The 27978-nt window shown below is 35.7% G+C and overlaps 3 protein-coding genes across 3 annotated transcripts; 2 read left to right on the forward strand and 1 right to left on the reverse strand.

Moving 5' to 3' along the window:
- The first annotated feature begins 2185 nt into the window (after positions 1 to 2185).
- On the forward strand, positions 2186 to 6389 carry LOC110706616 (phospho-2-dehydro-3-deoxyheptonate aldolase 1, chloroplastic-like). The gene is made up of 5 exons (XM_021884559.1): positions 2186 to 2725; positions 2816 to 3093; positions 4333 to 4609; positions 4760 to 5005; positions 5916 to 6389. The coding sequence occupies exons 1-5, from the start codon at positions 2186 to 2188 to the stop codon at positions 6171 to 6173; spliced, it is 1599 nt and encodes a 532-aa protein (XP_021740251.1). The 3' UTR covers positions 6174 to 6389.
- A 2197-nt stretch (positions 6390 to 8586) lies between these two features.
- Positions 8587 to 20598, forward strand: LOC110706617 (F-box protein At1g78280-like). The gene is given in 16 exon segments (XM_021884560.1): positions 8587 to 8970; positions 11225 to 11335; positions 11429 to 11481; positions 11612 to 11754; positions 12065 to 12262; positions 12337 to 12536; positions 14631 to 14730; positions 14829 to 15395; positions 16820 to 16942; positions 17454 to 17534; positions 17629 to 17960; positions 18069 to 18320; positions 19080 to 19164; positions 19304 to 19484; positions 19571 to 19739; positions 20294 to 20598. Coding segments are annotated over 16 exon segments (2889 nt in total). The 5' UTR covers positions 8587 to 8815; the 3' UTR covers positions 20433 to 20598.
- A 486-nt stretch (positions 20599 to 21084) lies between these two features.
- Positions 21085 to 23520, reverse strand: LOC110706618 (40S ribosomal protein S6). The gene is made up of 6 exons (XM_021884561.1): positions 23408 to 23520; positions 23204 to 23268; positions 22209 to 22266; positions 22018 to 22126; positions 21648 to 21920; positions 21085 to 21562 (listed from the first exon to the last, which is right to left on the reverse strand). Exons 1-6 carry the CDS (start codon positions 23411 to 23413, stop codon positions 21321 to 21323), a joined length of 753 nt encoding a protein of 250 aa, XP_021740253.1. The 5' UTR covers positions 23414 to 23520; the 3' UTR covers positions 21085 to 21320.
- Positions 23521 to 27978: the final 4458 nt, after the last annotated feature.

Raw genomic sequence — 27978 nt, forward strand, 5'->3', positions numbered from 1 at the left:
ATCACAAGGTTCAATGAAAAAAAAAAAAACAAACAAAAAAAACTCTTAGAATAACTCAATTTTGGTTTAATAATGACAACTTCAATTTTGAAATTTTTCTTAATAAAATTACCTATTGCACGTCTACAACAGTAGCAACCTAGGGCAACGCCCGGGCTACTCACTAGTTAAATATAATATGTTGTCCTTTCAAAATAATACAAGTATGTTAATAAATTAAATACATAAAGAGATTCAATCATGACAATCATAATTCATTAGTGAATATAAATTATTAATTATGTCGGTGAGATTTTGATTAGAGGTGATTGTTTGTAGGTTTGGGAGAAAACAAGTTCGACCTATACTTCATTTTTTTGTCGAACATGCCTAATATAGCAAAAACAAACCCTTTTATGCGAGGTTGACAATTTGTTTATATTCGCCCTATTGAACGAGTCGAGTTTGCCTGCTAGCTAAAGGGCCTAAAATCTTAATCTATGACTTTTAAACATAATTTTTTCACTAAGGGCTTGTTTGGCATCAGTTTTGGTTATTAGTTTTCTGTTTTTTTAAAAACCAAAAACAGAAAACAAGAAAAAGGTGTTTTCACTTTTCTGTTGTCAGTTTTCAAAATTATCATAATTTTAATAAGTTTATATAATTTTTGATTCATTATGACACACATATCATATACTTTTAGAAACCAAAAAACAGAAAACCACAACAATGCCAAACGAACCCTCAACTTTCTATTGGTGTATATATATATATATATATATGTGTGTGTGTGTGTGTGTGTGTGTGTATTTTTATTACATTTTTTTTTGTGACTAGCCACACAGTCTGATCATATTGGTTTATAAGAGTAATTATTATTCATCTGAATGAGTAATCTCATTTATTTGTAAGAGTGGTCTATTTGTCTATAAAAGTAACCAAAAATTATTATATGAATAATGTCGAATAATTTAAAAAATAAGTAACCTCATTATGACACACATTAATTTGTTTATTTGAGTAACCCTACTTTTTATTTTTTTGACTAATGAAAGAATAACTCGATGTCTTTATGAGAGGAACCCTATATATTTCCTCCATTGAAGTAATCTTCTATACATCAAGGTAACCCCAACCACTTACTCATCACTGTAAGATTTGTAATCCTTAATATGCAATTAATTACCTTATATGTGGGGTAGACACACCATATGGTATAAAAATTTGTGTTTTTCATTTTAGATTTTATAGTTGAATTATTTTAAAAATAGTGATGATTATTATCTATGTAGAACTTGAATATTTTATTACTTCATATAAAATATGAAATTTGTTAGATTTTGCTATTCTTTTAATGATAGTTATGTACCGTACATCAAATTGACCTAATGTTAGTTTTTTGCTATTCATTTGATGATTAAGGGCCTGTTCATATTTACTGAAATGAGTTGAACTGAACTGATTGGAGCTGAACAGAACTGAACTAATTAGAGTTGGACTGAATATTTTGTGAGAGAGGAAAATTAGGAGCTGAATTGCACTGAAATGAATCTTTTATGAGAGAGGGAAAATAGGAGTTGAATTGATTAGAGATGAACTGAACTGAAATTAAGTAAATGTGAACATGCCCTAAATGAAAAACTATTATCAAAATGAGCACAAAACACTCATATTTTAGTAGTTAGTTTTATAATTGAACTTTTAAATTTTAAATTAAATTATAATACTCATATAAGCTCTTTTATAATCTTAGATTCTTAGATTTATATTTTTGCGATTTTTATTCATTCAATATTTGATTAGATAAAATCTTTAAAATTTTAAGATAATTTTATAAAACCACTCAAATTATTTATGTAGTTTTCGCAAAAAAATCTACTCCTTCATACTTTTATAAATTTGTAATTTTTACGGGATTACTATAAAATAGTCGGAGTAATAACTCGGGATATCACTCGAGTCCAAAACCTAGTTCAAACTTAAAAACTCTTTTATTTTGTCCCACTTCTTCTCTTTCCTTACCTGTCCCATCTCCGTTCCTAACACCAACAGTTCTCCAACTACCCCCTCTTCCCCACCTTATAAAACCCCCTCTCTCTCCTCTCTCTCTCCTCAACTCTAAACCCCGTCTTTCTCTCTCCAACTTCGGCGGCAGAACAACTCCAAATTCAACAACCCCATTAACACTTCCACAAATTCAACAACAATGGCTCTTTCTACCAACACCATTCTCCCCACCAAAACCTCCTTCTTACCTTCCACCACCCCTTCCTCCGCCGCAAACTCCGCCTCTTTCTCTCTCCTCCCCCGCAAACCCCGCCACATCTCCGCCGTCCAATCCTCCGACAAAAACACCCCCATTACCTCCGCCAAACCCACCATCCCTTCCGCCGCCGCATCAACCACCGCTATCCCCTCCACTACTCCGGCCAAGACCCAGAAATGGGCCGTTGATAGTTGGAGGTCTAAGAAGGCATTGCAGTTGCCTGAATACCCAGATCAGAAAGAACTCGAGAATGTTCTTAAAACCATCGAAGATTTCCCCCCAATTGTCTTCGCCGGTGAAGCTCGTATCCTTGAAGAGCGTCTCACTGATGCTGCTCTCGGCAATGCCTTCCTTCTTATGGGCGGCGATTGCGCTGAGAGTTTCAAAGAGTTCAACGCCAACAATATTCGTGACACCTTCCGTGTTCTTCTTCAGATGGGTGCTGTTCTTATGTACGGTGGTCAGATGCCAGTCGTTAAGGTGATTTACTGAGTTACCTAATTTAATTTTGTTTTGATTGTTTTGGTGAATTCGATTAGTATTGACATAACTCATTGATTGGAATATTAGGTGGGGAGAATGGCGGGGCAATTCGCCAAGCCGAGATCAGACGGGTTCGAGGTTAGGGATGGAGTAAAACTGCCGAGTTACAGAGGGGATAATATTAATGGAGATACATTCGACGAGAAATCGAGGATTCCTGATCCACAAAGGATGATCAGGGCTTACTGCCAGTCAGCTGCTACCCTTAACTTGTTGAGGGCCTTTGCAACTGGTGGTTATGCTGCTATGCAAAGGGTTACTCAGTGGAATTTGGGATTTGCTGAGCACAGTGAACAGGCTGACAAGTATGTTTTACTATGAATTTTTTTTTTTTTTTTTTTGTTGACTTTTTTTCTAACCCTTTATAGTAACTGTTAATTGCTAGAAATTTGTAAGTTTGTTCTTTTGGGATGCTTGTTATATGTTAAACTCTTACTTTGTTGAGAATAGTAGGGGGGACCCTTAATTGGAACAATAGAAGTAGAATTCATTGGATTTTGCATATTGCAAATTAGGATGAAGGGATTATTCAATAGGTTTGTGGTAGAATCAGTTTGTGATTGTACCTCCTACTAATAGATTTATTCGTATGGTACACGTGATTATACAATAGAATTCAGAAAATTTCTTGGTTGAATTGGTCATAGTTGGAATTGGACCATTGAAGGGATACTGAATCAATCTATAGGGTTGAGATTTTATTGATGTAGGTGTTTTTGGCTGTTATCGACACATCTTTGGTTGTTTTGGGATCTTGTTTTGGGTTGAGTTTTATTTCCTATCATTGTCAACCTTGAGGTCAATGAATTATATTCCATTATTTGTCCTTGATCAAAAGTTCTTGGTGAAATATAGTAGGCTGAGGCAGTTGATTTTTCCAATTTGGGGGTTAATTCATGTCTTCATTCTATTATGGGGCTTGATAACTCGGGACATTATAGTGGCATTGATTTCCATTCAATTTTAAATGCGCGTGAATTCAATTTGCTGCCTTAGATGTACCATCATATTTCTTGACCCTTCAGCTTTTGAGTGGGCACCAAGTTGGATGCTCTTAAATATGGGCATTAGAATTGCTCATGCTTTTGGTATATAAAGATTTGGTCTTTTGTCAAATAAGGTCATGTAACTATAATTTGTTAGATTCTTTTCTTATGATGCAGATCTTTTCTGCTTGGATTGTGTGATGGTATTTATTTCAAAGTGTAGTTCTTTGCTACCTTAGCCATTTACCAGTATATGTTGCTTTCGACCCAACTTCTTATTGGCATTTTTGCCTATGGTTGGGCCTCTTAACTTTGGGACGAATGTATTTAGCTGGTGACCTCAATTTACTCCACTTGTTCCAAAACTTTGGTACGAATTTGCTAAATGTTGCCCTTTTGCTTGGTTTATGATGTTGACAATAAATGAAATTGTACACCTGAGTAATGAAATTGTTGATCAGGGCATTTACCGTTAATTGATTGTGTCATCTTCAGCCATGTGCAATTTTTTAAATTTTTAATCAGAATTTGACATAGTACCGTGTTAAATGGTTCCAGGTACCAGGAATTAGCTCACAGAGTTGATGAGGCCCTTGGATTCATGGCTGCTGCCGGGCTTACACTTGACAATTCTGTAATGCAAGCTACTGAATTCTGGACTTCCCATGAATGTTTGTTGTTGCCATATGAACAATCTCTCACAAGGTTAGATTCAACTTCTGGGCGCTACTATGATTGCTCAGCTCACATGCTTTGGGTTGGAGAACGTACTAGGCAGCTTGATGGTGCTCATGTTGAGTTCCTTAGAGGAATTGCCAATCCCCTTGGAATTAAGGTAACTGAAGAATGCATTATCCATTTCAAGCCCTTTTTTTTATTCTTTTCCATATTGTTGTTTGATTACACGTAGTTTAAGTCAGATTTTAGCTGCTAATCAATTGATTGAACTAATGTGGATCAACATAAATATTTGTCGGTGTTACAGGTGAGTGACAAGATGGATCCCAATGAGCTCATCAAGCTCATCGACATTATGAACCCTGACAACAAGCCAGGGAGAATCACTATAATCACTAGAATGGGAGCTGAGAACATGAGAGTGAAGCTTCCTCATCTGATTAGAGCTGTCCGTAGGGCAGGTCAAATCGTGACCTGGGTCAGTGATCCTATGCACGGAAATACCATTAAAGCTCCTTGTGGTCTGAAAACTAGGCCTTTTGATGCTATTCGGGTATGTTGCTAATATTATGCAATGACATTTAATATTGTCCTGTCTTTGTTAAATGTGTGTTACAATGCTTACAAATTATAGTTCACCACATTCAATTAGATGTTAGATTTGGGTGTTTGGTCAAATTATTGATGCAATTTACCAATCGGGTGGGGGTTTCAAAAGAATATGGGGTTGGATTTGGGAAGTATGATGCCAAAAAGACAACTGACCACATTCATATTAACTAAATGTACTTGGGGAAAAAATAAATTTGAGTCACTTGTTATGGTAGGGCAAGACATTTTTATGAGGGGCCACTTTTTACATGCTTTTAGATCTTGTAGTAAAGTCATCTTATTACAATGTAAATGGTAAAAATATCAATTATAACCAATACTTTCAAATTACCATTTATGGCCCCTCAAAGCTATAGTTGGCAATTTGGAATCTAATCAATGCTTTCTTGAATCGTAAGAATCAAGAGTCGCCACAATTATTGTGATGCACACATCATTTGATCACAAGGCAAAAGCCGTATCTCCCAGTTATTGGGGCTCCGGTATTTGGCTGGAACTTTGTGGTTGCTAGAACAAACTAATTACTTCTCACACATATTTCTTCCACTCTTGTGGATGTTTATTTGTAAGTTTTGGTAGGTAGGGTGTGGTAGGTGGGAAGATGCTAGAAGGTGTAGCTTGATGGTCTCTTATACTTTCATGATTACTTGATTAGTAATACGAGTATGATTTACCATGTTGGCTTGATATTTTTAAATTAGATACTTTTAGCTTTGGTGGGTGGATGTTTGATTTATTGTGGGGACTGGATTATACTTGTCAACTTGTGGCATCTTTATATTCTTTAATTTTGTTTCCCTTGCAACAAGCTAACGTGCTTACATCGTTGTTCCTTTTCTCGTATTTGACAGTCCGAAGTCAAAGCCTTCTTTGACGTCCACGAGCAAGAAGGAAGCCACCCAGGTGGAGTTCACCTAGAGATGACAGGACAAAATGTGACCGAGTGCATCGGTGGGGCCGAAACTGTGACCTTTGATGATCTGAGCTCACGCTACCACACACACTGTGACCCCAGGCTGAACGCCTCCCAATCTCTGGAGCTTGCTTTCATCATTGCTGACCGTCTAAGGAATAGGAGGATGAAGTCCCAAGCATCTCTTACTTCCTAAACAGAGTCCCCTTCTTTTTTTACTTCTTTTTGGTGTGTCGAAAGTGTTGTTTAGTTATTGTACGAATATTTATAACAATACATGTTTAAGTACCGGATTCTTTTAGAAGTGTATTTTGTGTACTGTATGTGTATACCGTTGAATACCAAAAATCGAGTATTCTGGTGTTTGAGACCGTGACAATTGACAATAAAATGTGACTACTTATTTACAAAATTTGTATTGTTAAAATAATACTTCGTCTTATGATAGTATGATTTAATTAAAATAAGTAAACTATACTATAATCATGTTTGTTGGCGAGATCATACCTAAACAATTGACCATGACATGTTATTTTGAGTGCAGAGTGAGTAAGAAGGAGCTTGGTCAAAAATGGCGATTGATTATGATGACATTTTGGTTGGTGAATGATAATATGAATAATGAATGAATTTGTTGGCCTGCTTTGTAGGACCTGCTTTAAAATAAGAATATACATCTGCTTTAAAATAAGAATATACAAATACTTGATAAGTTGGTAGTTTAAAGTTTAAACTTGACTTTAGAGGACTTTTAAGTTTAAACCCATGAATTCTTGTTGGCTTGGCTCGGCTATACTTTTGCAACCGAGTGAAGCTGCACACAATGATACATTCGATTATAAGTCTTGAGTATCATCTGACTTACATTAAGTTTTGTTTGAATTATTTTCTTTACACTAGCGGAAACAATACCTTATGCAGCTGCAATTTTTTTGGGGTATGCGATTATTAGCCGTTGCAACAACGGCGGCGTTTGGGCAAATCACATATTATCCGGTTTAGTGGCATAAGCGGAGCATTTATACGCTTATGAAATGGGTTTGGGCAACTAGTTTAGTAACCAGGGAGCATTATACGCATTTAAAGCCATCGAAAAATTCCAGATATACCAATGGCCGCACTATTGCGTTAGATTTTGCCGATAACCATATTTTAATAATTTTTTTGCCTCTTATCATCTTATGTCAATCATTGATTTGAATGAAAAGATATTGTGTGAGTTTGGATTCATGATGAGATAAGTAAGAATTATTAGACATTTCATTTAGTTTTTGGAAAACTTCTTACAAATCATTAGACACATATTTCAATTTTTAGGTGGGTGAACTCTTCGTGAAACAGACTCACCCAATACTTTTTGTTTACTACAAAGACAACTTATAAATTATAATGTGCAAATGTTTTGGCCAAAATCTGCTCGCTAGATTCGACCAGGTTCTATAGGTCAACAACTAGATTAAAAAGTATGCAAATGGTAGCGTAGGTTCAATGAATGAGGGTAAATAACCTACGAAAGATGAACAAAGGGGAAAGGGAAGAAGAGACACAAGATGGTGACGCAGAAAACCCCAGGAATAAGGGTAAAAACTGCGGGTGGCGTTGAGTCCATCAATCTACTAGTTTGAGAATGAATTACAGGTACAATACAGGTTGTTTTGTGACTAAAAATGAATCTGTAATTTAATACTAATTGCTAATGACTATGAAATATGTTTCCTAGGGCTCGTATCTTGTGTTTTTACAATGGTCTTCCATCCTATTTATAATAGGGGAGTCTTTTGAAGTCTTGTAACAGTTCCTTTGATGATTCCTTGAAAAGTAGGAGTTAGCTGCCAGGTTCAGCTCCGAGATTCATGCCATTTTCTCTTTGTGTTTATCCTTTGCCTTTTGACTTGTTCTTTGCTGGTGGTTAGTTGGAGAATTGTGGGAGTGTCCTCCATGAAAATAGGAGAAGTAGTTTGACTCCTTGATTTGGTCTTCAACGAATGTGGACTTATTTGTGGTGCAGATACATTTAACATTTCTAATTGATTTATACCCGGTGGGAAATATTTCCTCCTTGAACAACTTTGCCTTCGTTCAAACTTGGATTCTCTTAGAATATTCCTTGGAAATATCTTTGTTTGATTTTGTTTAATACATGGAACCAAGTAGTTGATCACGTAGAAATTTGTAACCTGTAACCTAGCAACCTGTGACCTGCAACCTAACAACCTGCAGAAATCTGAACCTGTAGTAAAAATTTAGGCACAACAGCAAACATACTATATTAGTCGAAGATGTCAAAGAAATTGAGATTTTACACTTGTGAAGTTATGAATCTTGTGATGATTAACTATTTACATATTCATCTTTATATAATGGTTTACATTTTTTTTTTTTGAAAGATATAATGGTTTACATTTGATTATAAGGAAATCAGTTGTTTAAAAATCTCTACTACATGAGTTATTCAATCAGTAAGCTGACATCCTCGATTTATTTGAATCATATTCCAGGCCCAACCCAATGAAAAGAGCACTACCTAAAAGGCCCAAATCGAAAGGCCCAAATCGAAAAGCCCAACATCAAAGGAGAATTTCATACAAAGAGACGCGTAAATAGAAGAAGCAACACGGAGAAGAAAACACGGCCCCGCATAACATCCACGCAACCCAAAACTCTTTACATCGTCAGCTCGTCTTTTTGTCAATGCTTTTATTCCCATTTTCAACCGCTCTTCTTCGAATCATCCTGTAAATTCAATTTCTATTTCAATTAAATTATACATTAGATTTAAATTCGTTGTTCTATAATTTGATCATTCTTAAATTCAAAAATAAAAATTAAAAAAAAAAAATGGAAATTGATGGAGGTGGAGGAGAAATGGTGATGAAGAATGATCGAAGAGCTGAAGCATTAGGAAATCTTAGAGTTTTACCAGATGAAGTTGTTTGTGAAATTATCAGTTTTCTCTCTCTTCAAGATGTTGCTCGTCTTTCTTGTGTTAGCAGGTATTTTTAATAATTTTCATCATTTTGATGATCTTATTTGTTAATTTGGGATTTTTAAGATTGTGAAATTTTGAATCTGTTTTTTAATAATGGATGAATTTTGAACTTGAAAGATTACAGATTGTATAGTTAATTTGTTCTTGTTAGTTTGAGTAGTTTTTTTTTTTTTTTTTTTTTTTTTGCATTTTTTGCATTTTTGATAAATTGTCTGTTATTGTGCTTATTTAGCAACAATGTATCAGTAGTAAATATTTTTAATTGATGCTAATAGTTTGTCTATTATGATTGAATTGAAATCGGAAATTATATTCAATTGATGACTCCAAAGTTTGTTATATACTATGAAGTGGTAGCTTTTGATTTGATTTCCTAGCGACTATTCGAATTTAGTGATGCAGGAAGGAAAGAATTGAGAAATCATTTTTGCGATTCAGAACATATCTTTGATTATTGGAACAATGTGATAACTAATTCCAAATGGAGGGAATCGACTATAAGAATAAGTGAGCTGGTGTGGATGTCATAGGGGTTTCTACTTTGTATGATGCATGCATTAATTTTTATGTGCTGCATCTCAAAAAGAGAGGGATTACGAACTAAGAGTATTTTTTTCCCTTACCGAGAATTCTTATACTAGGAAGATTAATAAGACATACTTTGGAGAGTAGAAAGTTGCAAAATTAGAACGGAGGGAGTATATAGACTATTGAGAGGTAGAGACAAAGATTTACAAGTTTTTGAATTGGATTATGATCTACTTGTACTACATTATTGGCTCATTAAAATACTTGCATTCTTATTTATTAAGAAGTAGGAGATGGTCATTGTGTAACAACTTAAGGCTTATACGGAGTAGTTATTAGTGAAATAAGAGATGGTTCTGGTTATGTGTTACTCAATAACTTTTTATTATTTCATGGTACAGTTGCATACATTTGTCACCCTGTATAAGATGAGAGTTTCTTAAGAGGCATTGTGGTGGTGATGATGTTGTAATGAATATAAGCGAAGGTATGGATAAATGGTGGAAGATATCTTATATATGGTTGTGAAGGGAGAAAGGATATGTGACTCATGTATACATTGCAATTAATTTTTTAAACACACTATAAGTGAATCAAGTTCGTAAAATTTTGGACATATGTTGACTCAATGTTGGGGGTCTAATAGAATAATAGGGTTTAAGTTATCTTTGTCGAGTATTTGAGATAGGTGAACATCTAGAATGTAGTTAAGAGTGTTTAAATAGATTTGATGGTACTATCTATACCAAGGAGATACCGCCTGAGATAGTTTTTTTGTAAAATGTGCTTGGGTTGGAAATTGGAAAGTTGGAATCAATGCTGCCTGAAATCTGGTACTTTAATAGTAGTTGGATGATGTAATTTGCTACTGGCTTTGATTTAAGTACTAACGCAGTCAAAATTGGTACATATGCTAATGCGTGAGTTTAACCATTAATATATATGTATAATTAAATATTAATTAAAAAGATTATATAAAAAATGTTAGTGTTATGAAACTTTACATTACGGCCTATTTAATTCATACAATATTAAAAAAGCTATAGTCAAAGTATATGAGTGGTAAAAAAAATTTAAATTGCGTATTCTAGAACAGAGGGATTAGCCCACAAATGAATTTACATTTTGTAACACACACTAATTTGGGCATTCTAGATAGTGCTTTGTGAAGGTAGGGACGTAGGGGCTAGGGGAGATGATTAGCTAACAGTAGTTTTGGAATTGTAGTATTCTTTGGATGGGGCATCTCTTGAGAAGGTATTCTAGTATGCACATGCGTGAGGCAAATCGCTTTTGGTAATAAAAATTCTAAACTGCGTATTATAGAACGGAGGAATTAGCCCACAAATGAATTTATATTTTGTACCACACACTAATTTGGGCATTCTAGATTGTGCTTTGTGAAGGTAGGGGGCTAGGGGGAGATGATTAGCTAACAGTAGTTTTAGACTTGTAGTATTCTTTGGATGGGGCATCTTTTGAGAAGGTATTCTAGTATGCACATGCGTGAGGCAAATCGCTTTTGAAGAACTTTTGTTTGTGGATCTAGTTATTAGTTTTTGTGCATGTTTTCTTAATAAATATTCTTATGTGACCTACTCCACAACGTACGTGTAGTAAGTATTTTATCTGTGGAGTAGGTCTTAGTTTGAAGTGTTGCCCATGTTTTTGTGCATGGTTTCTTAATAATTATTCTTATGAAGCCATTTTCTTCTTAATATCATATGCAGTGTAATGTACATATTTTGCAATGAAGAGCCTCTCTGGATGAGCCTATGCTTAAAAACTGCAAGTGGTCTTCTTGAATATAAAGGTTCATGGAAGAACACGACACTTCAACTGTATGTTTTACAAGACAAGTCTCTTGATTAAAATTCTTGTGTATATTGAACTATTTTCCAATGAATTTTGCATCTTTCGAATGTTAATTATAGAAATACTGCACATGGAAATGAAGCACCTCTCAGGAAGCTCTTGCATTTTGAAGGTAATGTTTTCTCATATTGGATTCCTGGTGTCAATAAAGAGTTTCTTTATAGGATGATATGAATGATTGAGGTTGATAAATCACTTCTGCTATGCTCTTGTTCGCTAAGCTTTCATCTATATCAATGCAGGATTTTACTCATTGTTCCTGTACAAGAGGTGGTACCGTTGCTATACCTCACTGGGCGGGTTTTCCGTGGATAATGGAAATGTGGAGAGGAAAATCAATCTTTCTATGGAGGACTTCCAAAACAAGTATGATGGAAAGAAGCCGGTATGTTTGACTTATATGTGGCTGTTACAGGAATTTTAACATTAAAGCAAGTTTAGTGGGAAAAACACTTGACTTGGGAGAAAAAAAAAAGTAAAATAATAACACCACCCTCCCTTCCCCAACTCCTTTATCCACCTTTTCTTCATCAATTCACCACTCTGAGCAAGATGCAAACTCTTTGATTGTGGGTCCTAAATAGCTACAATTTACTGAATGGTTTGTACGTTGGCTTTTAATGATGCTCTGCCTGGAAATACGAGAATTTCCATACTATCTGACGATTCTGATCTGACTATTGACTACTACACAGGTTTTGATTGCTGGTTTAGCTGATTCCTGGCCAGCAAGAGAGAAATGGACTTTGGACCAACTATTGCTCAATTATGGGGATACAACTTTCAAAATTTCTCAACGGAGTCCTCGGAAAATTAAGATGAAATTTAAGGATTATGTCTCCTACATGAAACTTCAGCATGATGAAGATCCTCTATATATATTTGATGAAAAGGTGCAATCACAACTATGTTACATGGCTGAAGTTATATTTATCTAGTTGAAAACTTAAACATATATTGCTTGCAGTTTGGAGAAGTGGCACCAGGTCTTCTGAAGGAGTATGCTGTGCCTCATCTTTTTCAAGAGGACTTATTTAATGTTCTGAACCCAGATCAACGTCCACCATATAGGTGGTTCATCATAGGACCAGAGAGGTCTGGAGCTTCCTGGCATGTGGATCCAGCTCTTACTAGTGCTTGGAACACTCTTCTATGTGGCCGTAAAAGGTAAAGCTTGTGTTTAATTTTGTTCTCTAGTGGTTACTCAGTCAATTTTTTTTACTGAATTTATGACGTTTGGAAATTCTGTTGCTTACATGAAATTTATTTGGCCATCTCTTTACATATCTTGGGTCTATCCCAAACAGCCAACTTATAATAAAATGGAACACAAATGTTGTGCCTTTGTCAGTAATAGGCAAATAGCTAACAATAGCCTATAGTTTCTGTATACATACAGGTCAATAATCTCTTCTTAATCCCACTATATGATTTCTTATTATAGCATCCATAACAAGCCATTGTCCATTTGTCCCTCTATCAAGTACCACTTATTATAACCATCCCGTTCCCACAGGAGGATTTGTATTAGGTGGATGTTGGCGAATAGAAGTCTGTGTAGCCCTCTGCATGTTAGAAATGCTTTCAGTTAACATTCGTTCTTTGGATAGGGACCCTCAGCTAACATGCATCCTTTGGATGGGGACCATATTGTTGAGGGATCTGACAGGAAATTAAAAAATTATAGTTGTCATAAGTAGCTAGGTAAAGTGCAATTCTATCTCCTAATACTGATAGTGTCTGCGGCTTTCAAACTTTCAGTAGTGCTAGATCTTCCAAAACTCTTCTAACTAGAGCTGCAAGTGTGCTTCTGATAGCATCTCCTTTTCATCTCTTCTCTATCCATGTTGAGGATGTTAAATTTCTAGCAGGTATGACTGTCCCTGGTTACTTTTTTGAGGGTGGAGGATGGCAATATCTTACTTCTACCCTTATTAACTTGGAAAGACAATCAAGAAGAGATTAGAATGCATTATCACTTGAAAGACTTTGAATCTGGTACGGTGTATTAAATAGCATCACATAACAAATATCATTTATTCTAGGTTTTTCATTATGATTCTGAAATGAAGGATAGAAAGATTGGGATTTAGTTCTATAAAATCAGAAATCTAGTGTTCTTTTTATCACTGAAAAGCTTGGTGGATAAAAGAATAATTGATATTTTGCCTTTCTGGTGTGTTTTATAGTGTATTGACATTCGAATTAATTTTTTGCTATTTTTTGTTGATTAGCACTACTTGCAGAATGGCTGGATGAGTAATGAAATTTTCTTCTTACCATATTTCCAAAAAAACTGTTCTAAAAAAATCCATGGCGTTAAAATCACTCTGAGGCTCTCAGCTGCCAATGTATTGTGCAGTAAAAGTATGCAGTTGTGGGCCTCAGAAGTATGTTAAGTTCAGCCGCCGTTAATATTTTTCTAGCAAATTATTTCTACTTCAAGTTATTTTGAATTCTTTCAAGAAATTTCTGAAATTGTCGTTAGTTGGTAATAAAATCTACTATTAGTTCTGCTGAACATTACAACCTGGTATAGAATGCGAATTATGAATGGATTTAAACTTGAAATTATGAGCGGGGGAAGGAAACCTGGGGAAGGATTTTATTAATGGAACTATAGAAACTAATTTCTCCACCTTTTGACCTCTTACATAACTTTCTCACTCTACAACCCTCTGCCATACACAAGACACAACCTCTTCCCCAAGGCCTTAAAGGTATATTCTCCAAGTTGTTCTTATTAAGTCTCCTAGCTTAGGTAAGGTTAATCTGAGGCTTGGGGTAGCTTGGTGGCATCACAATACAACCCCTCAAAGGAATAGCCAAGCAAAAAGTACAAGGGTTAATGAAAGTTTGGGTTCTGGAAAGCAATCAAGCTGTTTATATTCTATGAGGTGATTACTTGTGAAGTAGCTCTTATTAAAACTCTCTAAGAAGTACATGGTGATATGGTATTATGGCCATTCAGCGGATATTACCTAAATTAGAAGCTTTTTATACTTTTCTCTCTGCACTTTTCCCTCTTGGCTATTGCTTATTGATTGTCATATTCTTCAGCTCAACAATTGTATGTGAGGGGGAGATGAATTCTTTTGACATATTTTTACTTGCTTATGGTTGACATTCTTAGCCTATCGGTAAAATAGTAATGCTTTCAATTAAAGAAATGACTTTTTTTTAATTTAATGGAAATTGAAGATAAGTAAATGTTCCCTTTTAAAGGCTTGGTTGCTGACCCTAAAATTTCTGTCACAATAGGTGGGCATTGTATCCTCCAGGTAAAGTGCCTTTAGGTGTTACTGTGCATGTAAATGAAGAGGACGGTGATGTGAATATCGAGACCCCATCATCTTTACAGGTAAACTGATGTAAACTTGTACTAGTGTCAATTCATGTACTTGCTGGTTCTACCAGTCACCTTTATGTATTTATTTAGTTTTGATTTTGTCTTAGTAGTGGTGGCTGGAATTTTATCCACTCCTTCCTGATGAAGACAAGCCTTTGGAGTGTACTCAATTGCCTGGTGAAACAATATTTGTCCCAAGTGGTTGGTGGCATTGTGTGCTGAACCTGGAGCCCACTGTTGCAGTTACACAAAATTTTGTTAACTCCACAAATTTTGAGTATGTATGTCTGGATTTGGCTCCAGGATTCCGTCATAAAGGGGTTTGCCGTGCTGGATTTCTTGCTCTTGATGATGGAAATATTGAGGATGTGGATGAGGTCACATCCTGTGCTAGAAATTGTTCGAAACCAAGAGATGTGCTTAGGAAAGAAAAACGAATCAGATCAGACCATGTGTGCCATGATAGTGCTAGCAATGCTGCTGCTGCTAATTGTTGTAATGTCTGGAATAATGACCTTCCATATAATATTAATTTCTTATCAAAGTTTTTGGACGAGCATCGGGATCATTACAACTCTATGTGGAGCTCTTCCAACTGCATCGGACAGAGAGAGATGAGAGAATGGTTATGGAGGCTTTGGATAGGAAAACCAGAAATGAGAGACTTGATATGGAAGGTATGTTTTCCTCTCATTGCTATAACCTCTCCCTCCTGTAGATTTTAATATCAATGCTCCAATGGCTTGAGAATGGCAATAATTTCCAGCAGCACAGATCATGATTCTGAGGAGAAAATATGACTAAGATACATTATTAATTATTTAATATAATTCAGTAATTCACTATAGCATTTCATTCTGATGATTTACTTCTATGAACACTATTTATGCATGTATATCTATGGATGTCTGCAATGCTGTCTGTGTATATTGTAATGCAAGTGCTTTTCTTGGCTGTGACATGAGTTTATGTAATTCAACTGCTATTCCTGGATCCCTAATATTTCTGTCTCAAAAAGGGACTCCTCTATATTTAACAAAGTTTAAGGCACTTTGCTTTTGTAATGTATGTTGTTTGATTTGTCCACTTTATTCGGGAGTTGGGACCTATAATAACTTATCTTCCATATATTTTAGGTACATTAGGTTTGGTAATGAAATAAGACATTTTTAGGGGTTGGGGGTAATTTATTAAGAGTGTTTTGAAAGTGAGAAATGCCACACAAGCTTTATTAAGTAGACATATACATTGGGACTTCTAATAATGCAATGAGATGTTCTTTTATGTTCTTTATTAAGAGTGTTTTGAATTTCATCATATGGCTTCAGAGGTTGAATCCGTCAGAAGCATGTGGCTAGTAAAGTCTCCCTGGTGACCCTCTTGCCAAGGAAATGGATTTGAATTGTAACTAGCATAGTATCATTTTTCAATTATCCTTTTTGTGCGAAAAAGGAAAGGTCAGTTAAATCAAAATTCTATGAAAAGTAGCCTCATCTTGTTGGCTATTTTAAGGCAAGTGATGTATTAGTCACCAGAGAGCTTTTTTAATATAAAATTAAAATGGAAAGGAAAAAAAAAAACATGGTTATAGTGTTCCAAATCTCTGATTCTGCTGTAAAATTGTCACTTTTTTCACAATTAGAGGATGCGGTAGGTGTGTTTATTTATAAACCATATCCGTCCTATTATCCCTCTTTATGTTGACAAGACTAGTGAATAATCTTGATGGGTTTCCCTTGCTTCTTTTGTAATCATCTTGGATGTACACTGGTAGCTGATTTTCTTTTTTTTCTTTAAATCGCTCAGATTATGATGAATTAATGAGAACATGTTTATAAGTTAAATTTTCCTTTGTCTTCTGTTAATAAATGATATATTCTTCCCCATTTATGCTCTTGTCGTATTATTGCATTTTCAGAAATAGGCTATCTATAGTCTATATCCTCTTAGGTACAGATTTTACTTTTGCATGGGCTTTAGTGGGCTGTGCTAGTGGTGATGTTGCCCCACTGCTTCATTGCATGCTATTCAATTTACTTACTTGTTGCAGTGATGCAATTTCCTACAATCTGCTTATTTGTAAAATCTTTTATATGTTCAGGGAGCATGTCTTGCCATTAATGCAGGGGAATGGTTAGAATGCATTGAGCAGGTTTGAAAGTATCACAATTTGGCTTCTCCTAGCAATGATGAAAAGTTGCCTGTCGGCACAGGCAGTAATCCTGTAAGTCCTTTGTCTGAATGAGCTATGCTATGTTGGTGTCCTGTATTATATCATGAGTATTAGACCCTTCAATGTACCTGGTTAGAGAATGGTAGTAAAGCTTTCTGTATTTTCTTTTTGTAAGGTATAACTATGATATTATGTAGACCCTTGTTTCTGCATGTTGCAGCTAACCAAAATTTTTCTCCCCATAACTCCCCTCTCGAATCATGCAAAGAAAAGATTATTAGACAATGAGAGGTCCATGTTCAGGTGTTATGATGCTGAACTATATTGGTGTTAGATTCACTGAGTTCTAAGAGGTTAAGTTTGGCTGAGACCAAATTCTCTCAATAAGATGAGTTCCACCTAGTGTTGGGGTTTCTATTTTTGGATTTCCTCTTTGCCTGATTTCTTTCTAGCTTTTTGACAAACTGGTCTCGTGGTCTTAGAGATTTGGACTTCTTATTATGATACATTAGGTGCTAAGGTGTCAACTGAATTGTTTTGGCTCTCTTTTGTTTCTGTACAGGTTTATTTGATTGCGGAGAATGTAATTAAAATCTATGTTGAAGGAGGGCTGGAATCTTCAGTTTATAGTTTGGGCACTGAGGTATATTATTTGACTTTAATATCCAGAGATATTTTCCTTTACCGTTAGAACAAAGATAGTGTGGCCATCAGTTTGACCTTTAATTAACATGCAGCTTGAGTTTTACAATCTACTATTACAAGAGAAATCTCCTTTGAAGGAGCATGTTCCTGATGTCTTGGCCAGTGGTTTTATTTCTCTTGCCAATGGATATTACACTATCGTACCTTGGGATGGTAAAGGAATGCCTCATGTGATAGCTGACAACATTTCAACAATCGAGGGCTGCAAAGGTTATGGCAATTCTTTTGGTTTATGGAGCAAAAAGTTGTTTGATTACAAAAATGCAGGACTCAATGCTTCTGAAATCAGTAATCTACCTGGAAACACGAAGATCTGGCCTTACATTGTGACAAAAAGATGCAAAGGAAAAATTTTCGCTGAGTTGTAAGTTGACCCTGGAAGCATAAATTAGTTTTATTTTCCCTTTTCCTTTTTAGCATCTATATAAAAAAATGTTAGTTATCTTACTGAATTTATCTTTGCTTACTGCAGACAGGATTCACTGTCTTGGGAGAATGCACTGGATTTGGCTTCTTTCTTAGGGGAGCAACTACATAACCTTCATATATTGCCCCTACCTCAGCATGATAACTTAAATTTAGCAAATATCAGAAGGGAACTTGGCTTGGCTCCCAGTATTACTTCAATGAAAATTGACTCTCTTGATTCTAATGATGCTGCAGTCTGGGAAATATTTCTCCACAGCCTTATTAAAAAGGATGTCGTGAGCCACTTGAAAAAATGGTAATCTGAGATTACATGCCCTTTTTGTTGTGTTTTGAATTCCTTGGTTTATAAAATATGTTTGAAAGGCTTCTATGTTGCTGAAAAATTCCTTTATGCCATGTTCTACTTACTATGCTGTCTGTATCATTCTTTATAACAGCTTCTGCCTGTATCATTCTTTATAACAGCTTCTGTCTTCATTTTTCCTGGAAACTCTTCCCTCCTCTGTTGGGAAAACCATACAGTAAGAAAGAGACTTGGGAACCTTCATGTTCATACTATGACGTTTGGTTTTATATCTTATAACAAATTTTCCATCAAAGCAGAGTACACATCATGACCCTTGACTTTTGAGATAATTTAAGGTTATAATCTAACTCCTGAAAATTTTAAGCCAGCATACAATGATTGGTACTTTTACCTTGACATATATGACTTGAGCAATGCAATCATTCCACCCTTTCCGCTTTTGGAAGATATAGTTATATGAAGCCTGATATATACTTCTTTCTCTGAATTCAGAGCTTTATTGCTGTGGTTTTTACTGCTTACTGTCACAGCTACATTGTGCACTTGAAAAAGAACAAAAAGGAGATAAACCTTTGCTGTTGAATTAAAATATTGGATAATTTTTACGATTTCTTATGCTCAAAGACTCAATATAAATCAAAACAAGCACCAAAAGACCTTTCTGTATCATTTACAATATTAAATTTATGCAACATCTATATTCTTGGATCCACATTGTTTCTTACTATACTGGCGTGCTATTTGCAGGGGAAACCCTATACCAGATAGCCTCATTGAGAAAGTTGTTGGATACCTTCCCAATGATATCAAGAAGTTGCATTCTGTATTTGAGGTACAATTCTTAACCCTTACATTGATAGTTGACTTATGGTGAAAGTACAAAGTATTTTCATGCTGTAATCCTGTACTTTTGTATTTCATATTGTATTCATTGACAAACACAAAATCAAGAAAATAATGATATATTTCAGGGAGCAACATGTTCTTGGATACATTCGGACATCATGGATGACAACTTATATTTAGAGCCTCAAAGTAGCATCCATTTATCTGACCATTCTGACAATCCATCTGGAAATGGAAGCATGAAAAATGGAGAAGTGCAGTCATGGAAACCTTCTCACATTCTTGACTTCAGCAATCTATCAGTTGGTGAGAGCTCTTGACTAATAATCTGATGTTCCTAGTTTATTCTAGCACTTGAACAGTACTAATTAGTCCCATGCTTCCATTTTCAGGTGATCCTATTCTCGACTTGATCCCTATTCACCTAGATATATTTAAAGGAAATCCGCACTTGCTTAAGCAGCTACTATCCAGATATAAGCTTCCATTTTTCAAAGAGGGATCTCAAAATAATTTGACCGAAAAGGTCATGAAGTTTCAGCGGGCCTCTTACCGTGCAATGTGAGTTATAGCTATTTTATACAAAGTATCTTATGCGACTCGTGCTGTCATGCAGACTGAATTGCTTAATACTCAATTGAACTCTTTTATTTTTGATAATATGCATGCATCTGAATGTGTATTTTTGCTTGCATGTCAATACATACATGAGCCACCAATATTTAACATTTCAGGTTGGCATTACTGTAGGATTTCTAGGGATGTAATATGGTTGCTGTTTAAGTGTTTGTATTGAATGTAATAAATACTCTCTGTTGTTGAAAATAGGTCATGATTCTGTCAGGCATCCCAAAATATAGGCCACGATTTAAATTAATAGGCTTAATATCACCATTAAGGCCGGCCCTATTAAAGAAGTATGAAGGTTTTATTACAGATAATAATACAGTAGGATTTCCAGGAATGTATATTAAACAGGGTGATATCTATGGTAGCTCAAGTTCTGTAATTTAAAGCAGGAATTCCACCCTCTCTTTCTAATTTGAGATGTACAGAGCATTTTTAGAATTTTATGCCTGAACGCTAAACAGTGTAATTTGAATGCTTGCTGACAGGTGCTATTGTATTCTCCATGAGGATAACATTCTGGGAGCTATTTTTAGCATATGGGAGGACTTGAAGGACGCCAACTCGTGGGAAGATATTGAGGATCAAGTTTGGGGAATTCTAAACGAGAGTATGGATTTATCTTAGTCAGTGCTGTGACTTTCATCATTCATGAATGTATTTCCAATTGTGGATTTCTATATACCATTCTTTGTAACTTCCTTTCTTCAGCAATAGATATTTTTTCACTTGCCTGTAAAATTGTGTAAAACAACTTTGCTTTATAAAATGCTAAATTTTACGCTGTTTGTAAGAGTATTCTTAAACTTTTTACAACGTAGGAAAAGATCCTTTTTTTAACAAGTTCATAGATTCCAACATTGTAAACTTCTATCAAATTTGAGTTCTAATCTTATAAATGGGATTGCTAAGTACACAGCTACACACTAGTTTTTGAACTCATATCAAAAAAAATGTCTTTCAACGGCTATGAACTGCAATAAATTAAAAAAATACATTTGATAAATTGTATAGCTTGTTAAGTTATTTCAATGAATCTATGAAAAACTCATCAAACAACCCAAAACGGACATGGATTCAGCTTCTAAGATTGATTTTTGAAACAGCAATTACAGTTCAATTTAACTTAAATTCAGTACAAAAAACTACCTAAACATTTTGTGAAGCCCGAGTACTTGAGTAGCATATTTCCAATTTCCATACCCAACCCCAGCCCTTGAATACCCGACCACACATTATAGTCTAGAAAAAAAGAATCAGGCATACTTAACATAATAAATACAGAAATGCAGGTAATATATTTCTAAGAAAACATGTAATAATAACCCAAAGTATTTGAGCAACTCTGAAAAAAACAAGCATCCACAAGAATGTTACTCTCCTGATTCAAAAAGATGAAACTAGATATAACTCAGGTCTCTAACTCAAAATTTTGAGAAACATATTAAATTATCTCATGACAATACTACTTCAAGACAACATCAATTGATTCAATCAAAACAAGAAAGCTTCAAACTATGCAGCCTCAGATGGTAGCTTGGTAACGGCAGAGAGCTTAGACCTCCTCTTTGCCAAACTTTCACTTCTCCTCTCCCTCTGCTCCTTCAACCTGGAAGCAAGGAGCTTTTGGTACTCAGCAGCATCAGACTTGGACTTGGCAATCCTCTTCTTCTTCAAAGCAATTCTTCGGCGCTTCCTTTGCAGGGTCAATGGAGTAACAAGACGCTGAATCTTAGGAGCCTTGCTAACCTTCTTGCCTGTCCATCAAATTAGGAAGATATTAGATAACGAGGAAACCAGATTATATCATACATCCTTATAAAAGTATCCTAAAGCTCATACCTTTTGCGGTAGTGAATTCCCTGCGGTATGTGTTCACATACTTGCGGACATCATCCTCCTTGGAAAGGTTGAAGAGCTTTCGGATCTTGGATGCCCTCTTGGGACCCCTCATCCTTGGCTTTTCAGTGTCGGTAAGACCAGGGAGATCATTGTCACCCTTCTTAACAATAACCAAGTTCAACACAGACAAGTCCTGGCTCACAATGCACCCACGGACAGACTTTCTACGACGCTCTCCATTACGCCTTCCGTAACCACGGAAGCAAGGTGTTCCTGCAAAGAGTATTAACAAACACCAAGTTTAATATTACTTACGTAATTGTAACTCAACAAATTAGCAAGAGAACAAAAGCATGAATCCATAACATACCTCTCTGGAGCAATAGACGAACTCTTCCAGAAGTTAACACACCCTGCTTCATGGGGAAACCTTGCTTGTCACAACCTCCCTTGATCTTGAACACGTACCCTTTGAACTCCTGCAGATAAGGATGGCAACAAAACATTAGTCTTCCAGCAACATTCAAAACTTAAAATTGCATAAAGAAAAAGCATACATACCTCTCCAAGGGCATCTCCACTGACTTCTTGAGAAATCCTCTTGTCATAGAAAATACGGCTGTTTAAAACAAAAGGTACATAAGCTTAAATCAACCAAGTGCACCAAGGGTAACTACCTCACTTAAATATCATCAACAAAATCCATCAACACAAGAATTCAAAGAAAATCTCCCAATGATTAACAAACAAAACTAGAAAATCTCCCAATGATTAACAAACAAAACTAGAAAATCTCCCAATGATTAACATATTGTACAGTGAAATGCAAACTCATGTAACATATACGAGAACCTAAGTGCACGCAGCCATCAAAAGTAAGGGCAGTAGTGCAAGCATTGGTTAGCTCAAACAGCTATCGGCAATGTAAAGGGCTGAAAGCACCATCTGCTCAATGAGCACAGCGCCCCAGCAACGCTAACGATTGCCTTAAACTACTAACAAGCGAATAATGGCAAAACCATTAACCACAATCACCCAGATCATCTATTGCATACTGATCAATAAAACAACTACATTTTCCTAAACTATAACCCAATGTAAATTCTGAAACACACCCTTCTTACTCAACCACTCAGTCATCATAACCTCAAACAAAAAGGAATGCCCTCATTTCAGTTTAATCAATAATTTAGCTAAGTCATTCATACAATCGATACTATCCAATTATAAATACAGGAAATCATACAATAAGATATTAATCCTATACTAAGAGAGTAATTCACATCTTACACAAATTCGTCAGCTAATTAACACAATACTACCAACATTTTATTAATAATCAGTCTAAAAACAGATGATTTGCAGTATATACAAACCATTACAGACTAATCATTTTTCATATTTGAGCACACAAGCAAATAGGCAGATTTAAATCCATGTAAATAAAAATTCAAAAGCATGTGAAAAATAAGGAATAAAACGACAGATTATTCATAAATCTCATAAACCCTAATAAAAAAATCAAAATTTAATAGTGATTGGTAGAAAAAACTCACAGTTTCTGGTCATCATCGATCTCGACCTTCTTCTGGCACCCTGTAGTAGGGTCAGCAATATTGAACTGCAAACACAAAACAAAATCAACCAAAATCAATACCCAGAAACAAACACATTGAATAAATAAAAACCCAGAAATTTGAGGAATTCAAAGAATCAGATAAAAACCCAGGAAATATTGTTAAGGAGGATGATGAACAAACCTTCATGGTTGGAGAGCAAGAGCGGCTTAAGGGAAATGGAAGAGAGAGAGAGGGACTGATATATAGAATAGAGAGTTCTAGGGTTTTAAGTTAGGATGACTATATATTTGAATGGTATGACCCGTTTTAATGTGAGATCATTTTTAGATCCGAATAGGTTAGGGCATTTCTGGCCGTCAGATATAATCGTTTCTTTTAAATGGGTTTCTTTTTTCAAATGGGCTTTGGCACTGTTGTTTATTTTACTCCATGAACAATACCACTTCGTTTGCCGGTTTTTTTTTTCCCTTATATTATTTTTTATATGGATCTTGCTAGACAACGTTTAGACTAGAGTAAAGGTGATCAATGGACGGGCCAAGGTAAAAAAATTACCCATTTCTCGGGGCGGGTCGGGTCAGGCCAAGCTTCAGGGCGGAAAACGTGTGCCCAAATCCACCCAAACTAGTCGGGCCATACGTACAAATTCTTACATAGACCCTGGTCCACCTATCCTATGTGGACCAGACATTAAACACACTCTTCTCTTAATTAAACACAACTTCACCTTGTTTTTCAAATCCCGCCATTTTAACTTTTTTTTTCCTTCTTTATAAGATCACTCTTCCTTATTTAATCTGATTTTTTTACTTCTTTTTCGATCATAATTTAGATCCACAACATTGTCTACATCAAAGAAATCATCAACATTATCTCTTCTTTTTCTTTTTTTCTCCTTAATTTCACTCTTCTAAACTTCCTCTCTCTTCTTCTTAACATTTTCTTGCTTCTTCTGAACTTTCTTCTTTTGAGACTCTTTCTTAGCCTTCTTTTGAGCTTCCTTTTTAGCTTGATTTTCAATCTCCTTTTGACTTTCCTTTTTAGCTTGATTCTCAACCTCCTTTTGAGCTTGATTCTCAGCTTCTTGGATTGGTGTTGGGTGGTGGATTTGGGTTGAAGTTCAGATTGGTTGCTGTAATAAAACAAATGCTTCTTGGATTAAAAAATAACAGTACCAAAATTTGAACAGGAATCACAAATTATATGAAATAAAATCATAAAACATTTGAACAGTGATAACAAATTATATGAACTAAAACCACAAAATATTTGAACATTGATCACAAATTATATGAACTAAAAACACAAAATATTTGAACTTATAAAATAAATGCTTCTTAGTTTAAAAAATAACAATATCAATTTTTGAACAGTAATCACAAAATATATGAACTAAAACCACAAAATATTTGAACGATAATCATAGATTATATGTACTAAAACCACAAATCATTTGAACAGCAATTACGAATTATATGAACTAAAAACACGAAATATTTGATCCTATGATTTACCCGGTTTCTCCATTTTCTGAATGTTGCTTATCTATCTTTGGATCAACAATTGGACTTGTTATATCCAATTTCTTCTTCCTTCTGTTTCGGATTTGAGAAATTGTTCTGTTCAAATAACTCAGGGTTTCAATTCATCATTTAATTTCAAAATTCAACAATTATATAGGGTTTTAATTTACTTACAATTGATCTTCATCACTATCAGAAGAATTTGGGCCCCTAAAAAATGTGAAAATTGTTCAAAAATTATACCCAATTTACAAAAACTACGAATGAAATTTCAACAAATTATAACAACTACGAACGACTAATTGCAATTCAAAGAAATTTAAACAAAGTATAAGTTCAGAAATTTTATTTACCTTTCTGCATTGTTTTCTTGCTTTTCATCCATGGCTATGCTTGAATTTTCAGAGGAGAGAGAAACGAGAATTTTTCGTAGTGTTTGTGTTGATGGTTATAAGTTCAGAATTTATTATGTCAGAGTATTGTTGGAGTGGAAAGAAAGAAATGAGAGGTTGGGCCGCTTTATTTGTAATGTGTTTGTGATGATGGATTGTGGTATTTGGGTTAGTGGTCCACCTATTTTAGATGAACCAGGGTCTACCATAGACCTATTGGGGCCATACGGGCTTTTCGGACGGGCCAGGCCAAAAAAATCAACTAAAAATGCAAAAATCCAGTTCCCAAACCCGTCCGAACTTTTTTAAAAATCGGGTCGGGCTTAGTGTGATCTGCTCTAGATTAGAGGTGACCAACAAATCGGGTCGGGCCGGGCCTTAACGTAACATAAACCTCGTGACCAAACCCACAAAAAAAGTAGCGGGTTTTTTTTCGAACCGAATTCGGGCTTTTCGGGCTTTTTCGGACCTGATTCGGGCTTTTAACTACAAATGCCTTTTTAGGCTTTTCCAAAATCACCCTATTTTCGCGTGGGGCCGAGGTTTATTACTTCTAGTTTAGACCTGGCGATATTGACCAAGACCAGACTCGGATGACCAGACCTATTGATTGACCCAAAAATATCGACACAAATGACCCTACCCATTTATTGACCCAAAAACATCAACCTGAAAATGACTCGAAACTTGAAATTGACCCATACTTGACTCGAAAATAGAGTTAACTCAACCTTAACCCGACATCTGAACTAACTCGATGTGACCCATAATTTACCCAAACTAGAATGACCCGTCCTGAAATTGACCCGAAATATTTGACCCGAACAATCCCGGTATTCGAAATGACCCAAACTAAAATTACCCTGTAATTGAACTAAAAATGTCTAGTGCCAAAGTAACTCAAATTGTTCATCTTCAAGCATAGCCAAACTCATAAATCGAATTAGAGTATGTTCTATTAAGCTTAATTTAGATCATTTCAGTTCAGTTCAATTCCTTCTCTCATAAAATATTCAGTTCAATTTAGTACAGCTCAGTTCAGTAAATCAGAACATTACAATAATAACAAAATACTTCGTATTAAATTATTGATTTGAGCTTGATCCACAAATGGAACAACTCGAACATGACCCGACTTGATTTTAACCTGACTCGAATATGACTTGATCAAACTTGACCTGAAAATGGTCTGACTCGAACATACCCAATCCGAAATTGACCCGAACTGAACTTGACTCGAGCCATACCTGAAACCCGATTTGACTCGACCTGACCTGAAATTGACCCGACTCGAATGACCCATTTGTCGGGTCTACAAACGTCCTCGAGGAGTTAAACAATCATTAAAGTAAGAGTAGGGTATGTACAACTCGAAAGCATCATCAATAACATAATACTCCATAGTAAAACTGACACCAAGAATGACACGTGTCATTTCTTGTGGTATATATATTTACAATATTACTATTGCATCTTATCAAAAAAAAAAAATACTACGGAGTATTGTGGTATTATTGTTACTGTATTTATGGATACTATTACTTTGTACGGAGTAGCTCTTAGGGTTAAAACTTAAAAAGTAATTATTTACATGTTTTTTTTTTAGGGGGAAGATTAAAATTCATTAATAATAAGCCATACGACACTTACATAAGAAATCGTAATCGAACATTACTAAGCCAATTGAACCAATTACAAGTTCGAAATAAAATAAACTACAATTGCATGCGCAAATCGACTTCTTGAAATACCCTTGTCTCATATAACGCTGTCCTATGCAGCCTCTTGCAAGGGGGTTTGGCAATAAGTTGTAGTTCTTGACGTGAACCTTAATTGACTCAGAAGCCTGTACTCCTCGACCTGAATTCAAATTTGGTGTCATACAATTTATTATTGACAAAACAATCTCCGATTCAAACACGGATTTCGGCTTGGAAGCATAACCCTTCAGCCCAAACCAAAAGAAGATCAAACAAAAACCCCATAGCCAAAAAACCCGGCTCAAATCCTGCACCAGAAGATCGGCACACCGATCTGCACTCCCCATAGCACACAAACGCACCACACAAAAAGAAAAAATAACAAACCCGAATAAACCACACACACAAATAAAGAAAAAAGAGACCTAAAAACCACACACACCACTAATAGAAAAAACAGAAGGAAACCTAAAAAAGAAAACTAAGAACGTAAACATAACAACTGACCCCGCAGCCCATCCGAGCACCACCACCAACTCTCCAAGATTCACCAACCCAAACCAGACACCGCCGAACAGTAAGGCCCGAACCGCAGAGACCCGCCCGAGAGGCCCAAACCCCACAAACCCTTGAACCGCGGCAGCGACGGCTGGAAGCACCAGACTGAGAACGGCCCTACGCGAGGGACTCAGAGGGAGATAACTCTCTCTCTCCATTCTCATACAAAACGCCGCGACGACGGTCGAGGCGGTGGAGCAGAGAAACGAAGGGGAAGCGGAATAGAAGATCGGCGGCATGCCGGCTTCAAGGCCGGTGAGGATAAGAGGCGGCCGAAAAGGGGCAGCGACGCTTGTTGCTAGTTCGACCAGACCAAAAACCAACAGGAAAAACGAAAAAACACCCTAAGAAAGTAGATCAGAGGCTCGCCGACGATGTGGCATTTAGTTCGTTTCATTTTTACTTATTTAAAAGAACTAAACAAACCCTTAATACATTTCAAAAAAAAATTGGTATTAATTTAGTTTTGCATGACAAAATTACGCTAATTAGTATAAGTTTTTTCGTTGACAAAAGTATAATTAATGCTATATATTCACTTATTGTAATTTTTAGCATATATGTAGCCAGGAGCTATT

Source organism: Chenopodium quinoa, unplaced genomic scaffold (assembly GCF_001683475.1).
Source record: "Chenopodium quinoa cultivar QQ74 unplaced genomic scaffold, ASM168347v1, whole genome shotgun sequence".
Taxonomy (NCBI): domain Eukaryota; kingdom Viridiplantae; phylum Streptophyta; class Magnoliopsida; order Caryophyllales; family Amaranthaceae; genus Chenopodium; species Chenopodium quinoa.

Coding starts and splice junctions, on each gene's coding strand:
- LOC110706616 (XM_021884559.1), top strand. CDS start 2,186: ATGGCTCTTTCTACCAACACCATTCTCCCCACCAAAACCTCCTTCTTA. Junction 3,094..4,332: donor CACAGTGAACAGGCTGACAA/GTATGTTTTACT, acceptor AAATGGTTCCAG/GTACCAGGAATTAGCTCACA. Junction 4,610..4,759: donor CCAATCCCCTTGGAATTAAG/GTAACTGAAGAA, acceptor TCGGTGTTACAG/GTGAGTGACAAGATGGATCC.
- LOC110706618 (XM_021884561.1), bottom strand. Junction 22,127..22,208: donor GTGGAGATGCCCTTGGAGAG/GTATGTATGCTT, acceptor CCTTATCTGCAG/GAGTTCAAAGGGTACGTGTT. Junction 21,921..22,017: donor TCGTCTATTGCTCCAGAGAG/GTATGTTATGGA, acceptor TACTCTTTGCAG/GAACACCTTGCTTCCGTGGT.